This window comes from Mustela erminea, chromosome X (genome assembly GCF_009829155.1).
Source record: "Mustela erminea isolate mMusErm1 chromosome X, mMusErm1.Pri, whole genome shotgun sequence".
Lineage (NCBI taxonomy): Eukaryota > Metazoa > Chordata > Mammalia > Carnivora > Mustelidae > Mustela > Mustela erminea.
Window position 1 is genome coordinate 36,602,040 of NC_045635.1, and position 22,485 is coordinate 36,624,524.

General features: G+C 38.5%; 1 protein-coding gene across 13 annotated transcripts in view; it reads right to left on the reverse strand.

Moving 5' to 3' along the window:
* Positions 1-22,485, reverse strand: part of CASK (calcium/calmodulin dependent serine protein kinase) — a 348,007-nt gene that overhangs the window by 74,278 nt on the left and 251,244 nt on the right. For 9 of the 13 annotated variants that reach the window (XM_032331663.1, XM_032331670.1, XM_032331666.1 and 6 more), the window contains exons 10-12: positions 13,267-13,366; positions 9,916-9,933; positions 1,558-1,679 (exon numbers count right to left, since the gene is read on the reverse strand). In XM_032331663.1, coding sequence (XP_032187554.1) covers positions 1,558-1,679; positions 9,916-9,933; positions 13,267-13,366 — 240 coding nt within the window. The remainder of the gene's footprint in view (positions 1-1,557; positions 1,680-9,915; positions 9,934-13,266; positions 13,367-22,485) is intronic. The other 4 variants (XM_032331665.1, XM_032331675.1, XM_032331667.1 and 1 more) reach the window with 1 other exon arrangement.

Below are 22,485 nucleotides of genomic sequence, written 5' to 3' on the forward strand. Positions count from 1 at the left end.
CAATAAGCGTGGCCTGGCTCAGTTCCAAAGTCCAGTCTGTGTCTGAGTTCTCTGGCCCTCCTTGTAGAAGCTAGCAATATTCTTCCATTTCCCCTGCAGTCTCAAGCTGGGTAGACTCATATACCTTGTTCCATTAGTCAGAAAAACATAACCTTGAAAAGTAGTTTGGATTTCTCTGAGCCTTTCAAAGCCAAAAGGTCCTTGATCTAAAAGGTCAGTAGGTCTTAGCAATGCCCTAACCACTAAAATAACTCAAATCTCCATGTTCCACTACAGCTTCCTTCGAAGAGCTCACTTGCTAGTTCCACTAAAGGGCAGGACTTGTGTGGGAAATTCACATTTGCAAAAACCCTCTGCATCCTGTGAAGCAAGGATAGTCAATGATAATGAAGCCAATGAATTACGAAGAGGAAGAAATGTTAAGAGCTCTCCACCAAATGGAATGCATTTCAAAGGCTTTCTGGTACCTGAGGAAAATAACAGTTACTCAAAATTAAACTTATCTGAAAATACCCTCAGATTACTTAATTACACTAAAGAGAAGGCGCATTTCCTTATCCTGCTGAGTGCATTTAACTTTACTGAAGGACAACTGACATACATAATTGTAATATATGTAAATTGTACAATGTGAGGATTTGATAAATGTGTACACTGTGAAAGGATTCCACAATCAACTTAATTAACACATTCTTCACCTCGTATATTTAACCTTTTTTTTTTTTTAAGGTAGGAACACCTAAGTTCCTTTTTTTAAAAGGAGATTGTGCGCGTAGTTAGTAGGTGGGGAAGGGCAGAGAGAGAGAAAGGGAGGGAGAGACAATCTTAAGGACGCTCCAAACCCAGTGCAGAGCCCGACAAGGGGCTTGATCTCATGACCCTGAGATCATAACCTGAGCCAAAATCAAGAGTCGGACGTCCAACCGACTGAGCCAGTCACGCGCCCTGTGAGAACATTTAAATCCTACTCTCTTAGCAGATTTCATCATATCATATAGCATTATCGACTATAGTCAGTCACCAAGTTATATATTAGAGTGTCAGACCTTACTCATCATATAAGTGGAAGCTTGTCCCCTTTTACCAACCTTCCTCATTTCCCTGGGATCACGAGCTGGGCCAAAAGCAGATGCACCCCCCCATCTCATTCTTTTCACCTGCTGCCCAATATTCCTTATTAGGGGTGCACAGGCCATGGTTTATTTCCCTGCTGTCCTCTGTTCACTCTTACCCCAGTCTAATGTTCACATCCGTGCATCTTTGTATCTGTTCAGGAGTGTTCTAGAGTAGAGGGATTCTTCTAAGAGAAACACATATATATACATATACGCACATATAATTCTTTTTACAGTGACTTGCTAGGCTATATTGCTTTTGTACTATATATTTTATTTTAGTTATGAATCTAAAGGGGATGATTTTCCACATTTCTCACAGACTTAAGACTGAAAATGGGCTGTTATGGTGGACGTCTAGCAATTCATGTAAATTTAAAAAGGCACACTAAATATTCAATTCAGTAAAAATAAATAAGTTAAAAAAACCAGACAGACTTACATCTAGTAGTGTGTGGAGATGCTGATCCTGGAAAACACTGTGTAGAAAATCTAAGTCCTTTTCACTGCAGTCTGTAAGTGCGTGAATTTCTTCCAGGCTGTCCAGCACCTGTGAGACTGCTCCTAAGGGGAACAAACAGAAAAGAAAGAGCCAGAACAGAAAGTCAATGTCAAACTAACCTTTGTAACCTCAGTCTTACATTTCAGCACAATGGACCAACAAACATAACTTCAAAGGTTCATGACTTCACTGGATAGACTTAAATGAACTTCATATTGCTTAAGGATAGAGTAGTTTCAGAGAGTTTCTGTCTGTGACAATGTATTTGTGTGCTTCCCATTTTTGGAAGTATACTGAAGCTGGTCTTACTTGAATTAACGAAATGTGTCAACTATAATTGAGCTACTGAAAGATCTGGGTGCAGCAAGTTATACATTGGGAAGAGTGTGTCGTTTCTTTTACCCCACAATGTTTTTGAAATATTACAGAAATCACACAGGTGAGCCTTCTGTACCAGTATACCCTATCAAGAACTGAAGGTAAAGCCACCTGTAGCTCTGAGGGAAAAACCTTTGAAGGATGGGTCCTCCTGCGGAGTAAAATAAGCTTCTTAGGATTTTTTTTCCCCCTTAAAGTAGGCTCCATGCCTAGTGTGGAGCCCAATGTGGGGCTTGAACTCAAGACCCCGAGATTAAGACCCAAGCTGAGATCAAGTCAGACGCTTAACTGAATGAACCACCTAGGTGCCCCAGCTTCTTGGGATTTTTAAGGCTCAAACTTAAGTTAGCATTCTTTCTCCTTCCTTTATGAAGTCAAGGTAATCAAGTTGTTCTCAATCTGTTGGGCCCTTTTCACTCAAAAGACAAAGACAAAGGCTGAGCATACTGACTGACACTTCCAAATACCATATTAAATATTAGGGCCACTCATTCTTGCAGGGCAAAGAAATGGTAGTGGGATCACTTTCTTTAAATTTCTTCTTACAACCAGGAATCCAGAGAGGTATTAGTAGGGAAAGATACATACTGGGGAGCAACAAAGTCACTTACACAGCCTTAAAGAAATGCTAAGCTTATTTGACTCTGCAGACAACATGCACATACATACTCCAGAGAAAGAACCCTAAGAGGCTAGGCATTGGAACATTAGTGTGTGAGAAATTCTAACAGTAAATGCCTCATTGCATGTGTAAGTCTTGGATCAACAGTTTTCAACCAGTGGTGATTTTGCCCCCCAGGGGGGACATCTGACAGTCTGCAGATATTTCTGTTATCACAACTGTGGTGGTCGTGGAGGATGGTTCGTGCTACTGTCTGTTTAGTGCACAAGGCCTGGGATTCTATTAGACATTCTACAAGGCTCACAACAGCCTTTCACAAGAAAGAATTATGCAGCCCAGAATGTCAACAGTGCTGAGGGTTCAGAAGTTTGGCTTTAGATAAGGAGAAATCTTGGATCTTTCTGCTCTGGAACTCTATGCTGTTTCTAATTGCTTCTGGTCTTGGACCTCATTCCAATCACATGCACTTATTGGTGAGAATGTAAATTAGTATCACTTTCCCAGAATGCAATCTGGTAACATGTATGAAAAAGAGCCTTAAAAATGCACATGTACTTTGATTCAGTAATTTCATTTACAAAAACCTACCTTAAGGAAAAAATAGGAAATGAAACCAAGATGTAACGTATGAGGATATTTATCATATAAAATGGGAGAAAATATCAAATACTTAGAGAATGATTAAATACAGAACAACCATATAATGGAATATATAACCAAATGGAAATTACTTTTGAAAAATTTTGAAGACCTAGAGAAATCTGTATGATATAAAATTCAAGAAAGAAGAATGCTAAACCACATAAATTGTACATTCCCAGTTATGACTGAAAAAAAAATACACAAACTCAGGAAAAAACAGAATGAAATACACCAAAAGCATAACAGCAGGGATTTTTTACTTTCCTATTTATAGTTCATTCTGTTCTTGTCCATATGTTCCAAGTTTTTTACAGTAGAAAAAAAGTTGCTATATAAGCAACTGCTTTTTGCAGTATGCTTTTATTATGCGAATGATTCAGGGTGTAAGCCACAGATCAAGTGGTTATCCACGTGGAAGTTACTGTGGCTAATTTTTTTTTTTTTAAAACAAATTTGACTTTCTGAGATAATTGCGGATTCACATGCAGTTGTAAGAAATAATACAGAGAGATCTCATGGAACGTTTACCCAGTTCCCCTCCATGGTAACATCTTGTAAAACTCACACGACATCACAACTGGGGTACTGACATTGGCAGAGGCAAGCTACAGAATTATTTCCATCCAAATGAGGGATCTTTCACTTTGCCCTTCTATAGCCATCCTCATTTCCTCCTATCCTATCCTCTCTTAACCTTCGGCAACTACTAATCTGTTCTCCATTTCTATAATTTTGTCATTTCGAGGATGCTATATAAATGAAACCATACAGTATGTGATCTTTTGTGATTGGCTTTTTTGACCCAAGATGACCTCTGGAGATACCTCCAGGTTGTTGTATCAATGGCTTAATCCTTTTTATTGTTGAGTAGTACCAAAGTCTGACCATTTACCTATTGAAGGGACTGTGGGTACTTTAAATTTTCAGTAATTATGTCTACCAGGCTCTTGATATTCTTTCACCGAAAACATTAAGTGGATATCAAGTAGGATAAACAAAGGTACAAAGGACAAATCAGTCCTCATTTCTCTTTCTGTTCCTGAAAATGTATTAACCAAATCCACTTCCTTCTACCTGTTCTTCTTGTGAGTTTCACTTTGTTTTGAGCAGGGAAAACAAAACAAAACAAAACAACCCTCCGTAAATTAGTTCAAAGCCAGCTCTCTCATCATCCCTTACTGAAAGCCTTGTAAAACAAGGCATGATGTGAAGAAATTCGTTCCAATTGTCCCGCGGAACACTGGTCCCAGCATATCAATAGCAGGGTTAAATGATACCAGGTTTATAGGGTCACTAAAGCCAGTTCTAAACTTTTGGACTTGACAAAACTGCAATGACAGAAATACCAATGAAATGTCTTTTGTACATTAAAGAAATTCAACAGATACTACAGAAACCCAATTATCATTTTCACTCCGTTACCTTAGTGGAATCTTACGTAGTTTTTACGGTCTCTACCAGTATCGCTTACCTGGATACATCATCTAGTGGCAGTTTATTAAGATGAAAATAAAACCACCTTGTATCTAGTGGATACCGAGATGGCAAGTCTAACCACCTGGAAGCAGTTCTGGCTGTACCACTTGCTCATCTGTGAACCCCAGAGCTCCACGCAATTCCTGTCCCACCAGCGTGCATACTCCATGGGTGACCCTACAGGTATGCTAGGTCACTCTTCTGTGCTGTGATGTCCTTAAGGCATGTCTATATTTGATTCATTTTAAAACATCCACAAAGCATGCCCTGAATTAAGTTCTAAGGAAACATCATCATCATCATAACAGGGGCTCCCAGTTCTCAAGTGTTTATTACACGCCAGGCACATCCTCAGGACAACGCAGTAAGGTAGATATGTTACCTGACCTTCCTAGACAGGGAACTGAGGTTCAGAGAAGTCAAGGAAGGTCACAGCTAGAAATGGTAGAACCGAGACTCAGCCCCAGCGTGTCTGGCTCTGAAGTCTATGCTCTGCCTGACTTACTGCATGGAAACATGCAGGAGAAACAGCGACAAGAAGCTGCCTGTGGTTTATGCATGGGTATGGAGGTTAGACAAGAACCCGATCCTTGTCGGGTCAGACAGTCACTGAAATCTTTATTGAACATTCCTGCTTTTTGCCAGGTGCCTGGCAGGGGCTTCTGAAAAAACAGGGATGATCCCTGGCCTTGAGGAAGGGGCTCTCAGGGATCCTATACCCTGAAGTAAATGATATACAAGGGGAAAAAAACAAACTATCACAGAAATAGGCTGCCTTGTGAGGAGCTGGCGCAAGCTTAGAGAGGAGGTGGTTGAGCAGGAATTCGACACCTCCACCCGGGGTCTCATCTGCTCGGACGGACCTAGTGAATGGTTTGCTGGAAAGCACAAGGCATCTGTTAGCCAAGGTCTCCAGGAGGCAAGACCCGTCAGCTCAACGGGTCAATTTATCCTCCTTGGATCTTGTCACCATTTCTGAACTGATTTATAGTCTTATCTTCTGCTGAAATGTGGTTAACCTTGTGGGTTTTCAATCATGAGAGGAAGCCTTTCCATACCTATACTCGAGCTACCTTTTTCAGTTTCTGAAAAGTGTCCCAAATTTTAAGTTTCTGAAATTAGGTAGGAAAATTACAGCTTTTCTTCCATTTTTCCCTTTATCTTCTACATTGAATAAACACATAGTTTTGGTCTAACCTCAAAATCTTTCTTTGCCTTTGATCATTTTAACACCTTCTGTTCTGTTTTCTTTCTTTCTTTGGGTATGAGCAGCAGAACCACAGAAAAACATTCTTTGTCTGATACATATGTATCATTGACACCTGCAGATCAGTACCAAACCCATCAAAATGTCCCATAATTTTTCCATTCATTATAAAATGTAGGTGTACATAAAGACACTTCTGGGGCAATGGAAAACCATTGCTGTTTGTTTTAAACACTGAGACAGCAGTAATAACGAAGGCAACACGACCTAACACAGTACAGCACACACACAGGCTCTTAACTGCTATTAGTATTTACTTTGTGGATTAATACTGTCCTATCTGAAAGAACTCTTCACTTTTCTCAAAAACTGAAAAGGATTTTTTTTTCCCTATAAAGCCTTTGAATCAAGTTGTAACTGCCCTAAAAAAAAAAAAAAATAGCACACGAGTTCACCTCGGAGGGTGATCTGTTTAAGGGTGGGACTGTGGGTATTTTATTCATGTTTGTACTCCAGGCTGCACTTTGTTAGGGGGCTTTGTACAAAGAGACACAACAATATGTGTTTGATTAAGACGACTTTTTCTGAGTAAATGCTGAAGAATTCATAACATAACACGTAACCACAGAAAACAGCTTCCTTCACAGCCCCATTTCCTTAAAGTTGTAATACAATTATTTTGATACTTAAATCTGCAGAACAGTTTATAACTTCCAAAGTGCTTTTATACTCATGACCTTATGTCATTCCACAATAACCCCATCCTGTAGGCAAGTGTTTTTATACTTGCAAAACTGGAGGCTCCCTAGGGTCATCTGATTTTGGGGCCACAGCTGTGAGCAGAAGAGCGAGTCCCCCAAAGTCAAGTCTGTAACCCTGAGTCCTTATACTACAGACTGGCTCCTCCGGAAACCATGTTTCACCCTCAGCAACACATCGGAATAATTTGCATTGGGTAATGAGAGGATATCCAATTTCTAGCTTCTCTTTAATCTCAATTTTATTTCTCACATAAGGTTTATTTTTGTGGGCCTTGGTCCAAACTTTCAAATGATAAATTTATTAGACAGTAACCAAGCCCTGACTTCGGGATAGTATTTTATTTTAATTTCTACACAATTCATTTGGTGATCAAGTTTGTATCTAAATATTAGGTTGATAATCATACACTTTAACTGTGAACATCAATTCATGTTATTTTTCATTTGTTTCAAAATGAGCAGCAGAGGGGTCAACATTACTAGACTGTACCCATAAACACTTCAGCATAGATTTTAATACTCCTTTTTCTGTCTCAGGTAAAATATACAGAGTGAAATATATAAATTTTAAATGTACCATTCCATGAATTTTGATAAATGTATATACTACATACATCTTATAATTGCATACACACATATGCAGTTATTTAAGTAACAAAAATTTGTATGTGTATATTTAAAAAATTATATGTATAGCTATAAAACCCAATGGCATGGAGCAAATTCAGCATCTGAATCCAGTCTAGCTTTTTCTGAAGAGCTAATAGCCTCCTTCCTCTTGTATTAGCAATCCCAATTATACAACACTGAATCCACTACACACACATTCTTATCACCCACTCAGTCAAAGCCCCACCCACAACAGTGTTTAAAAAAATCTGCTTGCTGAAATGTAATTTATTAAGTTAAAATTCACCAACTTAAGTGTACATTTCCATCTCTCCAAAAAAAGTTCCTTCTTGTCCCTTTGCAGTCAAATGCTTCCCTTTCTCCCTCTGGACAACAGCTTTTATTTCCACCACACAAAGCAAATTCTGGTTAAGATCAAGTTATAAGCAATAGTGAAACCTGTAATGGACATTGTATTTTAGACTTAAGCATTCTACTATATCCAATTCAAGCTATGAAAACTTACACATGGTGATAATTCCTTTAGATTCTTTATGTGTATCATGCAGATATCTCAAAATTTAGAATTAAAAGAAGTAAACTCTGCAAATGGATTCTATAAGAGTAGAGATGCTATAATTTTAATGTCATTATGCTTGTTAAAATGGTCTGTTTTCAAACAGCAGCAGCACTGGGCACAGATTTGTCAAAGTACTTCAAATAAAAAATCTGGTTAAGTGCCCATTCAAAGAAAACTTTACAGCTAAGGAAAAGCACTACTTGATACCTCCAAGATGCTTTAATTTCCAAATGCCATGATAGGTCTAGTTAAAAAAACAGGAGAGGCATGACAAATCTAGAGAAACAAAAGTAGGTACAAAGAAGTATTCACATTCTAATAGTCATTAACTTGTATGTGGTGCGCAGCCTCTAAGATGGCCCCCAAGATCCCTGCCTCCTGGTATTTACACCCTTGTATAATCAAATCCCTTCCCTGGAGTGTGGGTTGGACTTATGAACTCACTTGCAATGAAGAGAACAGGGCAGAAATGATAGGATGTCACTTCCGAGATAAGGTTATAAAGACTGTGGCTTTTGTCTTGGGCACTCTTACTTTTGCCCTTCCTCTTTGATCATTCATTCTGGGGGAAACAAACTTCTGTGTTGTGAGCAGCCCTCTGGAGAGGCTCAATAGCCTCAATAGCCAGTAAGGAACTGAAGCCTGTCAACAACCATGGCAGTGAGTCTGGAAGAGGTTTCCGCTACCTACCACCCACAGTTGGGCCTTCTGATGAGATCGCAGCCCTGGATGACTGTTTGACTGTAGTCTCATGGGAGATCCCAAGCCAGAGGCACACAGCTAAACTATGCCCAGATTCCTGACCCACAGAAACTTTGAGAGGATAAATCCTGCTTTGAAATGATTCAACACAAAGCAATAGACAATTAATATACTGTGAGATTAAAAAAAAAAGATTTTATTTATTTGACAGAAAAAGACAGGAAAAGAGGGAGCAAAAGCAGGGGGAGTGGGAGAGGGAGAAGCAGACGCCCTACTGAGCAGGGAGCCTGATGTGGGACTCAATCCCAGGACCCTGGATCATGACCTGAGCTGAAGGCAGACGCTTAATGACTGAGCCACCCAAGCGCCCCTACTGTGAGATTTTTATATTAAATCAGCTGCAATTGGAGCTACAAGTAACAAATGTAAGAGGATGTGACAATGTATTCAATTGTTAGCATTCAGATTTTCTAATTTATCATTGTTTCCTATATACTTACCCCCAGTAAGCAAAATGTAGAGATAAAGTTTTATCCTATCATCTTAATTGAAATTATTGAAATAATTGTAGATTCATATGCAATTGCAAGAAATGTATACTTTGCTCCATTTCCCCATTGGGAGAATTTAACAGAACTATAGTATAATACCATACCCAGAATACTGACATTGATACAATCCAGCCATCTTATTCAGATTGCCTTAGTTTTACTTGTACCATTTGTGTGTCTAATTCTTTTACATACTTTTTACTTTAATGTTGTCACATAATCAAATTGTGTCCTTTTGTAATTCAAATTTAGCCATTATATTAGTCCTTATAAATGATCTTTCTGATGGTAAAAGTTGCTGAGACATATGAATTCAGGGCTTTACTCCACAGCTCCATATTAATTAACTAAAAATTCAGTCAGTTATAGAGAGTAAAAAAACCTGCTTATAGATTATGTAATCATCAAAAGAAAATTCACTTACCCTGAAACTTTTCTTGAAAGCGAACCATAAAATAAAATGTTACCCTTTCTCCCAAATTAATGTACTTGTGCTTGAAATTCAGATGTGAGATAATATTAAATGCAATTAAAATTTTAACACTGCCTATCTTCCTCTTATGAAAGTGAGAGGTTAGTATTATTTGTATGACAGTGCTTCAGGAAATCAGTACAGCCATGTTTTGATTTTATGGTCAGGCAGTGTTAAAATTCATAATCAAACATCTAAACAAACAGCCAAAGAGAAAATCAAGCTGCTTATGAACCATGCAAAGCCAAACACTTTTGCATAAAAGATAAAGCTTAGAGGAAAACAAAGGGATACCTACTTTCTGCTGCTAGGAGTCCTACGAGGAAGGCAGCATATGGACAAACAACAAACAGTATGATTTTAGAGCAAGCAGGTTATCAAGCTGCAGTTGGGCCCAGTAGATGAGCCATAAGAAGCACGGTCCCCCAGCTGAGCCCAAAGTGAGTCCTTGTGTTCCACGAGCACATTCCCTGGGACTGTTAAGGATTTCAGTCATTAAAACACTGGGTTGGGATTCTGACTTCTTTGATTTGAAATATGAGAAAAGAACATTTCTACTTTGGATTGTTAAGTAACAAAGGAAGGATACACTGTATATCATATGATTAAACTCAACAAATTCTAGTGAATGTATAACGGACTAATTTTGATAAAATAGAAAAAATAATCTCTTACATAAAAGTTGTTTTACAATGTACACAGCATATCTAAATATGTTAGACTCTTTAGATGACAGATCAGGAAATGTATTCATTTTAAATTCATTTTTCAATTGTGCTATTAAATAAAATTTGGGGGGGGGCCAAAATAGGATTTTAATTGTCAAGCAAAGTCATTAAAAAAAAATGACCTACTTATCATTATTTCACAGGAAGAATAGAACAGGCATTATCCAAAGATGAAAAACAGACTGTCCTTCTCAAGAAATAGCAGTTGGTAACCTTACATGGTTCTCTCTCTAACCCCTCCTTCCTGGAACCCTCATCCCTACCCAACAAACACAGCCTTGCTGATCATTTTTCTCTTTTTGCCATGAGAACTTTCAGGTGAAGTTAAAAGGTGCTTTGTGTTTTGTACCGTAAAACAAACCCATGCAGATTTAAACAGAAAAGAATGGAACAGTTAATGTTGGAACTTAAAATAAATGATGAGAAATTTAAGGATTAGAATGACATTGACAAGAATTTAGGCTTGAAAATGAAAACATTTAAAAAATGAAATGAAAAATGAAAATACGTGTGTTAATTTATGGGAGTGTAAAGCTCTTCTGTGAGTCCAGGCAAGATATATAATAGGTTTTCTGCAACCAAGCATACAACTATCACTGCTGGTTGCAGAAAAGGAAGTTTGCTGGTAGAGAGCTATTTCATAAATGATGCTGATAAAGTAGTACAATATCTCCCTTTAAATGACTTAGTATTAAAAATTAATCTTAGGAACATATGAATAATTCTTGATAGATGAGAGAAAGTTATGAAAGTATTAGAGTATTCTTCAAAATGTTCCTTTGTCTTTGACTTCATAAAAAATTTCCTTTTCATTTAGGGGAGGTGATCAAATGCATACGCTGCATAATGATTCCTTTGTCTTTTATTCAGAGCAGCCTGCTATTTAAAAATATTTTAGAGGCAGCCATTCGCATGTCAAGTGAAGATATAGACTGCTTACAAGATCATTAAGATCCCGAAATTTTGGAAAAAGAAGGTGTGACTTCAGGAAAGGGAAGCAAGAGGGAATGTGAAATTGTGAACAACTAATTCGAGAGCTTGCAGGCTACCCACAAGACTGTGGGAAATTTCTTTTTTGTTTATAAAGCAAATGCTGCAATCAGAAACTATTTCAACTGTATCATTTACAAATTGAACTGAAAAACAAAACAAAAAAAAACCCCTGGGCGATAAAAACGTATTTAACAGAAAATAAGCATGTCTGTAACTATAGACAATTCTCTTTCCTGATAGAAAAATCCAATTCTTTAACAGAAGGGGACACTTAAGATCTCATTAAACTTTTTAAGTGGTTAACACTAAAGATTAGGTCTGTGAAGTTATTGCAAAGACCACATGGCTCTCTAGTCCCGATTCCAAAGATGAAAACAGTATTTGATCTTGACCTACAATCTTTCAATCTATTCCAAATTTGTGACTGTATCATGTAGTCACAGTATGATATAAAAGCATTACTGGATCCACTCCCTCCAGATGGGTCTACTGTAAACTGAGTGTGAGAAGAGAAGAGAGGTTTGAGCTAACACCAACCCAAATGCTATAGCGGGAGGGAACAAAATGGACTGGCAGAGGAAAAGACAGACATGGAACAGCAGGGAGCATGGGAGAACACATCTAGAAACACAACTATAGCTTTGCCTTTCATGTGGTAAGGGCTCTGGATAATCACAAAGTCAGCACAAGAGGAAACCAGCAAGACCTTCTCTTCAGAGAGTCTTTTCTAAGATTCCCATTTCTGATCACTTTTGGAAATCACCTTTACTCAAAAGAGGAAGATTCACATCCCAATTGGTAAAGGTCAAAATGAGGAACTACATAGCTACAGGAATGGGAAACCTGATCCTGTTCTTTTCCACAAGGTGTAATAAGCACATACGTGTATAAACAGAGAGAAGAAAGAAGCATAAACACTGATAAATGCTCATGGTTCCAAGAGGAGAGAAGCATTAGCACATCCATTCTTCCTAGACTGCTAATAGTGAACGACAAACCTCATGCTTTAGGAAGGGCCCTGGGCCTTGAGTCCCAATGGTAATACATGAATACTGAATTGGCAGCCCCGAAACTACAAAAATTAAATCAGCAGCCCAAAGTCAACCACATGGCAAATACTGAGTGACTCTAATGTGAGAAGGAAGGAAAGCTGAGGGCAGAGGACATACGATTCAGATGTAAATATGTATGTACATCAATGAAATTTAAAGAGTGTAACAGACATATACATGCATTTACATAAACATGTAAATGGATACTGTGGATTTTTAACAAATGATCCTTGAGAATACCTCACTAATAAAATGGAAATCTGAGTGTTTTATAAAATAATTTTGTGAACACTGGTGGGGTTTTTTTCCCCCCAGGAGTACCTATATACATTTCATCCAAATAGGTAACTCTTCTATGTTCTTCTCCCCCGAATGCTTGTATACATGTGTTACAGACTTTACAAAAAGTGAAGAACTTGTAAATTGTTTTGAGAGAGAAGTCACAAGATAGTTTATATCGAAAGAGGAAACTAAAAGGGTTGTCTCAAAGTCTGATCTGCTATGGCTGACATGGGGAAAATCATACAACAGAAGTTTTTTGTTAGGGTATAAGTCAATCAGAAAGATCCAAACGAATGACCACCATACTGGATTGGATAAAGTACTATGTTGGGTCTGGAGTGGGGAAAGGGGGTAAAGTATTTCTGAGGTAAAAAGAAAAAAGTAAAATGTTTTGGAGCAGCAGGGGAAAGCAACTTCAGTAGTAAAATTAAAAGGAACTAGACACACGTGGATGGGATTTGGTTGATGACAAACTTCCTTAGAATTCCTTGGGGGGATCTAACTAGATTCATAGGAAAAGTTTATTCACAATTGCAGAGAAAGGATGAGACACCAAATGATTCACACTGGTGAATGAATGAACGGTCCAGTTACCTGAGGAGGTAGGGTCTTCGGAAAAATCTGGCAACTCTTCAGGAGGATCCCCGTAGAAGGAGTTGAATTTGTGACTTGACACAGCTGCTAGTACTGCACCCTAAAACAAAAAGATGGAAGAAAAATTAAAACAAATATGTAAATACAAAAAAGTTCAATAACAAACTAAAGGAGTATTCAGAGAGTCAAACCATAGGAGATGACAGCTAGAAGAGGGGTAGCTTTTAAATGATTCTGGATTCCTTCAAATTAATCACATATGCATACACGAGGAGAACACCGGTGGGGCTGGGGAAGTATGTGAAACCTTTTACATCTTGAACTCAGCATGTACCACAAAATGGAATATTCTGCAGTCACTATGAAAGGATGTTGAAGGATGTTTAATAAAACAGAAAGATGCTTGTGAATTACATAAAAAAGGTTTCAAAACAATCTATGGTATGATCTCATTTTTGAAAAACAAAGATTAATACAGATATAAAAGACTGAACATATATAAAAATGCTAGCAGCATTATCTCTGGGAAGTAGGAATGAGTCCGTTCTCTTTTTTAACACCTTTTGCCCCTCCCTCTTTGTTAATAGGGACTACGTGGTACTCTAGGACAATAATTCTCCATCAGGCCGCATAGTGGAACCAAGTACAGGTGCCTCTTAAAACAGCATACACAGCTTCCCCCGACTCCTCGTTGAGAATCACTGTACTATTGAGTGCACGACACCCCTTCAGACTGCTAGATGGAAGAATGTCAGGAACCGTGACAGTAACAAGAACAGCACTAAAAGTTATTTTGTGAAAATGTTCAGTTCTGCAAGTCTGTTAGGCGTGGGTCAAAATCTGGGTATGTTCCACGGCTCTGCCATTTTCCAGTTGCCTGATACTACTTGAGTTGATTATTTAACCTCTTGAAGTCTTTCTCAGTTGTAATGTGAAAATATTAAAACTGACATAACTTACTGTACAGGGCTGTCAAAAATCATACTGTATACGAAAGTGCTTTGCAAACCGTAAATCATTTTGGAAGTGTAAACCACCACTAGGCTTACCGATATATCACTAGAACAGCCTTTTGCTGGTCCAAGTAGAATTGCTCATTTAGGTAGTTAAAGTATCAAATAACTTAAGTAGTCTAAGTCTAAATTTTAAATACTGAGGGGCACCTGGGTGGCTCAGTGGCTTAAAGCCTCTGCCTTCGGCTCAGGTCATGATCCCAGGGTCCTAGGATCGAGCCTCGCATTGGGCTCTCTGCTCGGCAGGGAGCCTGCTTCCTTCTTTCTCTCTCTGCCTGCCTCTCTGCCTACTTGTGATCTGTCTGTCAAATAAATAAATAAAATCTTAAAAAAAATAAATTTTAAATACTGGACACATGGATTTTTCTGCAAAGAAAGAAAAAAATCTTTTTTTTTCTTTTAAGAGAGGGATGGGGCAGAGAAAATCTTAAGCAGGCTCCCTCACCAGTATGGAACCTAACATGGGCTCAGTCTCACAACCCTGAGATCATGACCTGAGCCGAAATCAAGAGATGGAGACTTAACTAATTGAGCCACCCAGATGGTACGCCCCCCTTTTTTTCAGAGAGGGAGAGAGGGGGAAAAAGATAAATTTTTATGTGTGTAGGCATTTATTAAATATATGAAAACATTAATAGAAGCATGTTTTCACAAGGTTCATTTTGGGGGGGGCATGTTAGGGTTTCTTTCTACAAATATACATGGAAATGAATTGAATGCAGAAAGGGAAGGGCAAAAAAAAAAAAGAGAGAGACATGATCTTGGTGATACTATTCCAGGCAACTTTTTAGATTTCCTTTTTTTTTTTTTTTAAGTCATCTCTACACCCAACGTGGGACTTGAATTCACAACCGCAAGATTGAGAGTCACATGTTCTTCCTACTGAGCCAGCCAGGTACCCCAACTTTTTAGATTTCTCGAAGTCTAGGGTTAATGCATGAGAGGTCCCTATGTGGAACATTATAGTCAGTTACTACGATGAAAAAAGAAACAGCACCGAATGTTGAGTTCTTCTTTCTATAGTAGAACCTTATTTCATTTCACATACATACGTGTTCCCTAAAAGCTGGGTGGGAATGGAATTTTTATATATCAAAAGTTTCCCACACACTGAAACTACATTTTAGAGATGCTTTAGTTTTCTTTCCAAATGAAGTTCAACTGAGTTTCTTAATATGTTGAGTTTATGTTTCAGGGCCTGTTCCAGCTACAACTGTGTTCAAAGATTTAGAAATACTTATGCCAGGAAAGCACTATTTAAAAGAGCCTTTAGAGAGGTAAATTCTTTTAAGACAATAGTAGCAAGTTCCTAATTTATCTGTCTTATGGTTAGCAGTTTTCTTTATTTAGTTCTCTAAACTCAGTGACTGCATGTAGTTTGAATAGTCAATGCAAAGCTATTATGTAAAACAGCAAAATGGTTCCAAAACAGTTTATGGATTTATAGAATTATAACCTTAGCGGATGAGTCATTCTAAAAGACTCATTTTACGTGTGAGGAAACTGAGGTCTGGAGAGTCTTTGCAACCTGTTAAGGTTGCTGCCAACTTAAGAGATAAAATCAAGCATAAGCAGAATTGAGGTCCTCTGACTGCTCTCCCAGTTCAAGGGTTTTTACTATACCAGGTGTCAGAAATCTTTTTCTGTAAAGGGCCAGATGAATATTTGAGGCCTGCAGGGAATCTGGTCTCTGTCGCAACTATTCAACTCTGCCACTGTAGCATGAAAGCAGCCACAGACAATATGCACACTGCTGTGTTCCAATAAATCTTTATATATAAAAGTAGGCTATGGGCCAGATTCGGTGCCCAGGCCATAGTGTGCCTCCTCTTGTACTACACTATTGCTATGAAAGAGACTGGGTACAACGACATCAATATAGATTTAAAACAGGTAGTTCTTCAAACTTGTCAGTTCATCAAATCCTTCACAAAGAAGTTTTCTACCTACTTTAATTTAGATGGTATACTTTAGTAAGTTCTGAAATATAACAACCATGAATTAAGAAGACTATTCACAATCTGCTAAGACAGCAGACATTAAAGATACAATTTTTCACTAAGCAAATTAGGCAGATTCTGAATTCAGACAAAAAGAGAACTGCAATGCCTGTGTGGTGCAGTTGGTTAAGCGTCTGACTCTTGGTTTTGGTTCAGGTCATGATCTCACAAGCGTGGGATCGAGCCCCATGTTGGGCTCTGTGCTTAGCACAGTGTCTGCTTAAGACTTTCCTTCTCTGGGTGCTCCATGTGATACATGCCCTCCTTAATACGTATTAACATGTATTGCATGGAGCACTGGGTGTGGTGCATAAACAATGAATCTTGGAACACTGAAAAAAGAAAATTTCATTAAAACAACAACAAAAAACAAAGTTTAGACCCTTAAGATCTGTGCTGGCTGACTGAACCATAAAAAAAAAAAAAAGATCTTCCTTCTCCCTCTGCCCCTACACACACACACACACACACACACACACACACACACACACACACACACTCTCTCTCTCTCCCAAATAAGTAAATCTTTTTTTAAAAAAGAGACAGAGCTACAAGTAATAATTCTCAACTCAATCCTAACTATTGTTAATATGTCAAATATCAAAGGGAATGCTCCCAGTTAGATGATTCTGTGTCTCATTTAGGAAGTGGAAAACAAGAAAACGGTTAGCTCAGACTTCTGCTAAGTTAAACTACTCGATGCACTTAAGGAGGTAACGCAGTTTTCAAGAAAGGAACAGGAGAGCGGTGCCTAGATGGCTCAGTTGGTTAAGTGTCTGCTTTCGGCTCGGGTCATGATCCTGGAGTCCTGGGATTGAGCCCTACGTTGGGCTCCCTGCTCAGTGGGGAGCCTGCTTCTCCCTCTCCCTCTGCTGCTCCCCCTGCTTGTGCTCTTCTCTGTCAAATAAATAAAATCTTAAAAAAAAGAGAGAAATGAACAGGAGAGTGAATACAGATGAACTGCTGACTTGACGACAATAGCCAAGTCCCTTTTTGGTGCCCTAAGCTCAGAAACAAGTACCATGAAGCCTGATAGACACAAAAGCAGGGAGGTACATTTTAAAAAGTCCAAATACCAAACACAAGTTTTGAAATGACATGAAGAGTAATTGGCTTTGCATTCAAATGGCAAAATAAAACAGAGTCATACTGTAATATACTGAGGGGGCAAAACCCATCACAGGGTTATACAAATACTCATGTCACGTAAGGATTTGAGAAAGGATCATTTTATTAGGGTTTAGAACACTGAACTCTAAGCCCTAAAAAGGGTGAAATAGAACTTGGAGAGGTTGAGGCTGAACAGAGATGACCAGAAGGCTGGATAGCCATTTCAAGGTAGAAATGGTAAAGGATTTGGGTTGATTACATGTAAGAACTGGGTCCTTGATGATGATGAGGTGAGATGACTGATGACGTCAGAGCTCCTGGCATCTCCCCATAGAGTCATAGGCAGTGCTGTCATTCGGTCTAGTCAGCACAATCTATGTGCATAGGGTACTCAAACAGACCTCAAATGCAGGTTTAAAACAGGGAATTTTACAACGTTAAGTCGGGATATCTGACTAAAGGAGGCTGTGCTATCTTCTCTGAAGAAGCTGAACAATAAGACTTGTTAAGTGTAGCAGATATGACTACATTTAAGAGCAACTACACAGAATAGGTATCTTAGGAATCCTTTTGGGTCTGTGTAGAAGTATTTTATTTTTTTTTTATTTTTAAAGATTTTATTTATTTATTTGACAGACAGAGATCACAAGTAGGCAGAGAAGCAGGCAGAGAGAGAGGAGGTTTTAACCCACTGAGTCACCCAGGCGCCCCTAGAAGTATTTTATAAAGATGGTCTTTTAATATACATAATAATGTTCAAAAGCTAGACTGCCAAACTGGGGAAGTAATACGTTCTATATTTCAGAATCAGAAATTAATAGAATTGCTTTGTAAAATCAAGAGAAAGATCAAAATCACTTCAATTTTTATTTCTGGAACTGTTCATACCACAATAACAGTTTTCACTTTTCAGAGTCATTGGTGCCTTCTGGGTAGCAGACTTGCTGCTCTGAGTAGGTAGAACCCACAACCACTGTGCTAATTACTTACCCCGTCTGTACCACTCCTTGCTACAGGAGAGGACTGCATGTAAATGCTGGCTTTCGTTAGGGTGCAAAGGTCCCCGACAAATCCCTAAGTTCATTGTTGTTGAATTAATAGAAAGGGGAAGACTGCCAAAAGGCAGCTATTAAAGCTTCCTGGTTAACCGCGCAAAAGGCGATGGTTAGGTGCAAGCATTACTCTTGGAGGTGCTAGGATTCCAGATGGTGCTGGACAACAGAACTTTCTGTGCTGACAGAAATGTTCTATACCTGTACTGTTTCATACAGTGGCCACTAGCCCCCATGTGGTAGTGAACACTTGATACATGGCTACTGCAACTGAGAAATCAAATGCAAAATTTTCTTTGATATTAATTAAAATTAAAATCATCACATATGGCTAGTGGCTATTGCATGTACAGTACATCTCTGTAAAGTATTGGATAATGGCATTCCCGAGGTTTTTCTAGTTCTGCAAAGTTCAGGAATTTGAGGGGCTGACTGGTAATTCAGAGAAGCAACAGGATATACTTTGGCAATTTGCAAAATCGATAAAGGAAAATTATAGAAAATTATCAGAAATCTCCCTCACTTTCTCTATGTGCAGTGTAAGGAATAAATGGTTTTATCCTCTAAACTAAATTACATGGATTAAACTTACCATTTCCTGAACTGAATGCAATACATTTACCCAAACAGAATACTGCTTCTATTCTATTTATTTATTTATTTATTTTTGAGAGAGAGAGAGAGCGCACACTTGATTTGGGGGGGATTAGGAAGGGACAGAGGGAGAGAGAGAATCTTAAGCAGGTTGCATGCCCAGTGTGGAGCTTGATCTCACAACCCTGAGATCACAACCTGAGCTGAAATCAAGAGTTGGATGCTTAACCGACTGAGCCACCCAGGCGCCCCTATTGCTTCTACTCTTTTTTTTTTTCCTTTACAAAATTTCTTCGACATGCTTCACTGCAGGGAAATTTGCTTTCTAGAGGTAGAAATAATTCATGAAGTAACGCGACGATTTCTGGAACAGATTCTTTGAGTCTCTTCCCTAGACAAGCTCAGATGCTGACAGACATTCCCCTAGCACTGCCCCCCACCCCCAAACCTGACTCCTGGCTCGGTAACTACAAGTAGACGGCACCCAGGGTGACAGCAGAGGTGTATCTCCTTAAGAGAAACCCCCGAGCACAAATTTTCTAGACAGCCTGGATCACAGTCTGTCTTGTGCATCTTACGTTAATATTCAACTTGAGAAAATAGGATTCTCATATCTAGTCTTATACTGAGGCCTACAGTATTTATTAAAGGAAGTATTGTTTGTAGGAATTTTTTTTAAAGGAAAGTATTAAAAGTCTAGAGCTTAATGTAAAACAAAAAGAGGGGGAAAAAAACCCCAACATCTGAAATGTCTGGTAATCAAAATGAGAAATGCAAATTTTCCGCTGTCACTCAAAGATGTAGAACCAAATAATGAAAGAGAGGAGAAGAAAAAGAAGTGTGTGATAATTTGAATCACATGCAGGTTTCCATTAACTTTTAAAAAATCTATATGTGAAAGATAGTCTGAAAATGATGTTAATGTTAATTGTTCAAATAATTCTCCCATTAGAGATTTATCATCTCCTTTGGCCTACTGAGAGGTTACATGCCAAAAGGAATGAACAAATATGGAAAGAAATACTTTCTGATTGTTGAGTATAGATATTACTGTAATGAATAATGAGCCATAATCTTGAACTTTCAAAGTAAAATGAGTGATGTTTTATATTCTGGCATACAAAAGTTCCACAAAACTTTCAGAATGAGAAAAAGGTTCAACCTCAAAAGTAAAACTCAACCAAAAATACATACAAATTTACTCAAACAGGTATAAGTCTTTTGGAGGGCAGGTTATTTATAGGGACCAAAAGTCTTCAATACATGCATATACTTTGATGCCAACAATTCCACTAGCACAAAAGTTACCCTAGGAAATTAATCATAGGTATACATAGTTTTATTAATGAAAATAGACAATACAATAGTATTCATGGCTGTGGAAAATGGGAAGTGATCCCTGTGTCTAATAGCTGGTTAATTATGATATATACAATATGATGGAATTTTGTGGAACCATTACCGTTTGTGCTTAAGAGTAATGACTCTCAATAAGGTAGCCATACCATAATCAACCATGAGACTTTTTTAATAAACACATGCCCCTCCAACCTCTAGCATAACTAAGACTGAGGGAAGGCTGGTCCCTTGGGTGAGCTGGGTGGTGCAGTGAGCCATGGTTACTATGGGAATGGGTCATATCCCTTAAGTGTACTGAAAAGGCAACCAGTATGTAAGAAAAGTATTTTGTCATATGGTTAAAAAAAAAAGTGGGCTACGGGAAATTTACATAAAACTAAACATTTTAAAGTGCAACTCAGGGGTGCCTGGGTGGCTCAGTGAGTTAAGCCTCTGCCTTTGGCTCAGGTCATGATCTCAGGGTCCTGGGATCGAGTCCCACGTCAGGCTCTCTGCTCAGCAGGGACCCTGCTTCCCCTAACCTCTGCCTACCTCTCTGCCTATTTGTGCTATCTCTCTCTGTCAAATAATTAAATAAAATCTTAAAAAAAATAAAGTGCAATTCATTAGCTTTCAGTACATTCACGATGTTGTACAGCCACAGTTTCTGCCTAGTTCCAGAACATCACCTCCCCCCACCCCCAAATCCTCATATGCATTAAGCAGTCACTACCCAGCACCTGGCAATCACCAGTATACTTTCAGTCTCTATGGATTTACAGATATTAATACATCTATTCAAATAAATAGAATCCAATATGTGGCCTTTTTTTTAAAAAATTTTTTTTTATTTATTTGACAGAGAGAGAAAGATCACAAGTAGGCAGAGAGGCAGGCAGAGAGAAGGGGGGAAGCAGGTTCCCTGCTGAGCAGAGAGCCTGATGTGGGGCTTGATCCCAGGACTCTGAGATCATGACCTGAGCTGAAGGCAGAGGCTTAACCCATTGAGCCACCCAGGTGCCCTCCAATATGTGGCCTTTTATGTCTCTTTTTGCACATGGGATATCCAATTGTCCCAGCACCATTTGCTGAGAAGACTACTCATTCCCCCATTGAATTGCCTTGGCATGTTTATTGAAATCAACTAACCATAAATATAAGAGTTTATTCCTCAACTCTCAGCTGTGTCCACTGATCTACATGTCTACCCCATTCCCATACTAGTACCAGAATCCTGATAACTGTAGCCTTATAGTTGAGTTAGTATGAGTCCTCCAACTTGGTCCTTTTTTCAAGATTATTTTGGCTCTTCTAGGTCCTTTGCATCTCCATATGAATTTTTAGGACCCATCTGTCAATTTCTGCTTAAGAGCTTGTGTTTAATCTACAGATCAACTTGGGAAACACTGTCATCTTAATAATACTGAAACTTCCAGTCTATGAACATTAAATATCTCTCCATTAATTTAGCTTTTCTTTAATTTCTCTCAGCAATGTAAGTTTACAGGTCTTGTACTTCTTTTGTCAAATTTATACTTAAGCATTTAATTCTTTTTGATGCTACCATGAATGGAATTGTTTCTTAATTTTAAGATTATTCATTGCTCATATATAGAAATACAATTCAATTCTGTATACTGATCTTGTATCCTGTGACCTTGCTGGACTTCTTTGTTATCCCCCCCTCTTTTTTAAAGATTTTATTTGTTTTAGAGAGAGAGAGAGAAAGAACACAAGCAGGGGGAGGAACAGAGGGTGAGGGAGCTATTCTCTAACAGACTCCATGCTGAGCGTACAGCCTGATGTGGGGCTTGATCCCAGGACCCCAGTATCATGACCTGAGCCAAAACCAAGAGCTGGACACTTAACTAAGCCACCCAGGTATCCCTGTTTGTTATTTCTATGAGTTTTTTGTGGATATCTTACAATTTTCCACATATTGGATCATGTTATCTGTAACCAATGACAGTTTTACTTTCTTTCCAATACGGTTATCTTTTGTTTTCTTTCCTGATTGTACTAGAGCCTGAGAATATGTATTTTTTAAGAGGTTCCAAGGTGATGCCAATGCTGCTGATCTGGGGACCACACTTGGAGATCCACTGCTTTAAA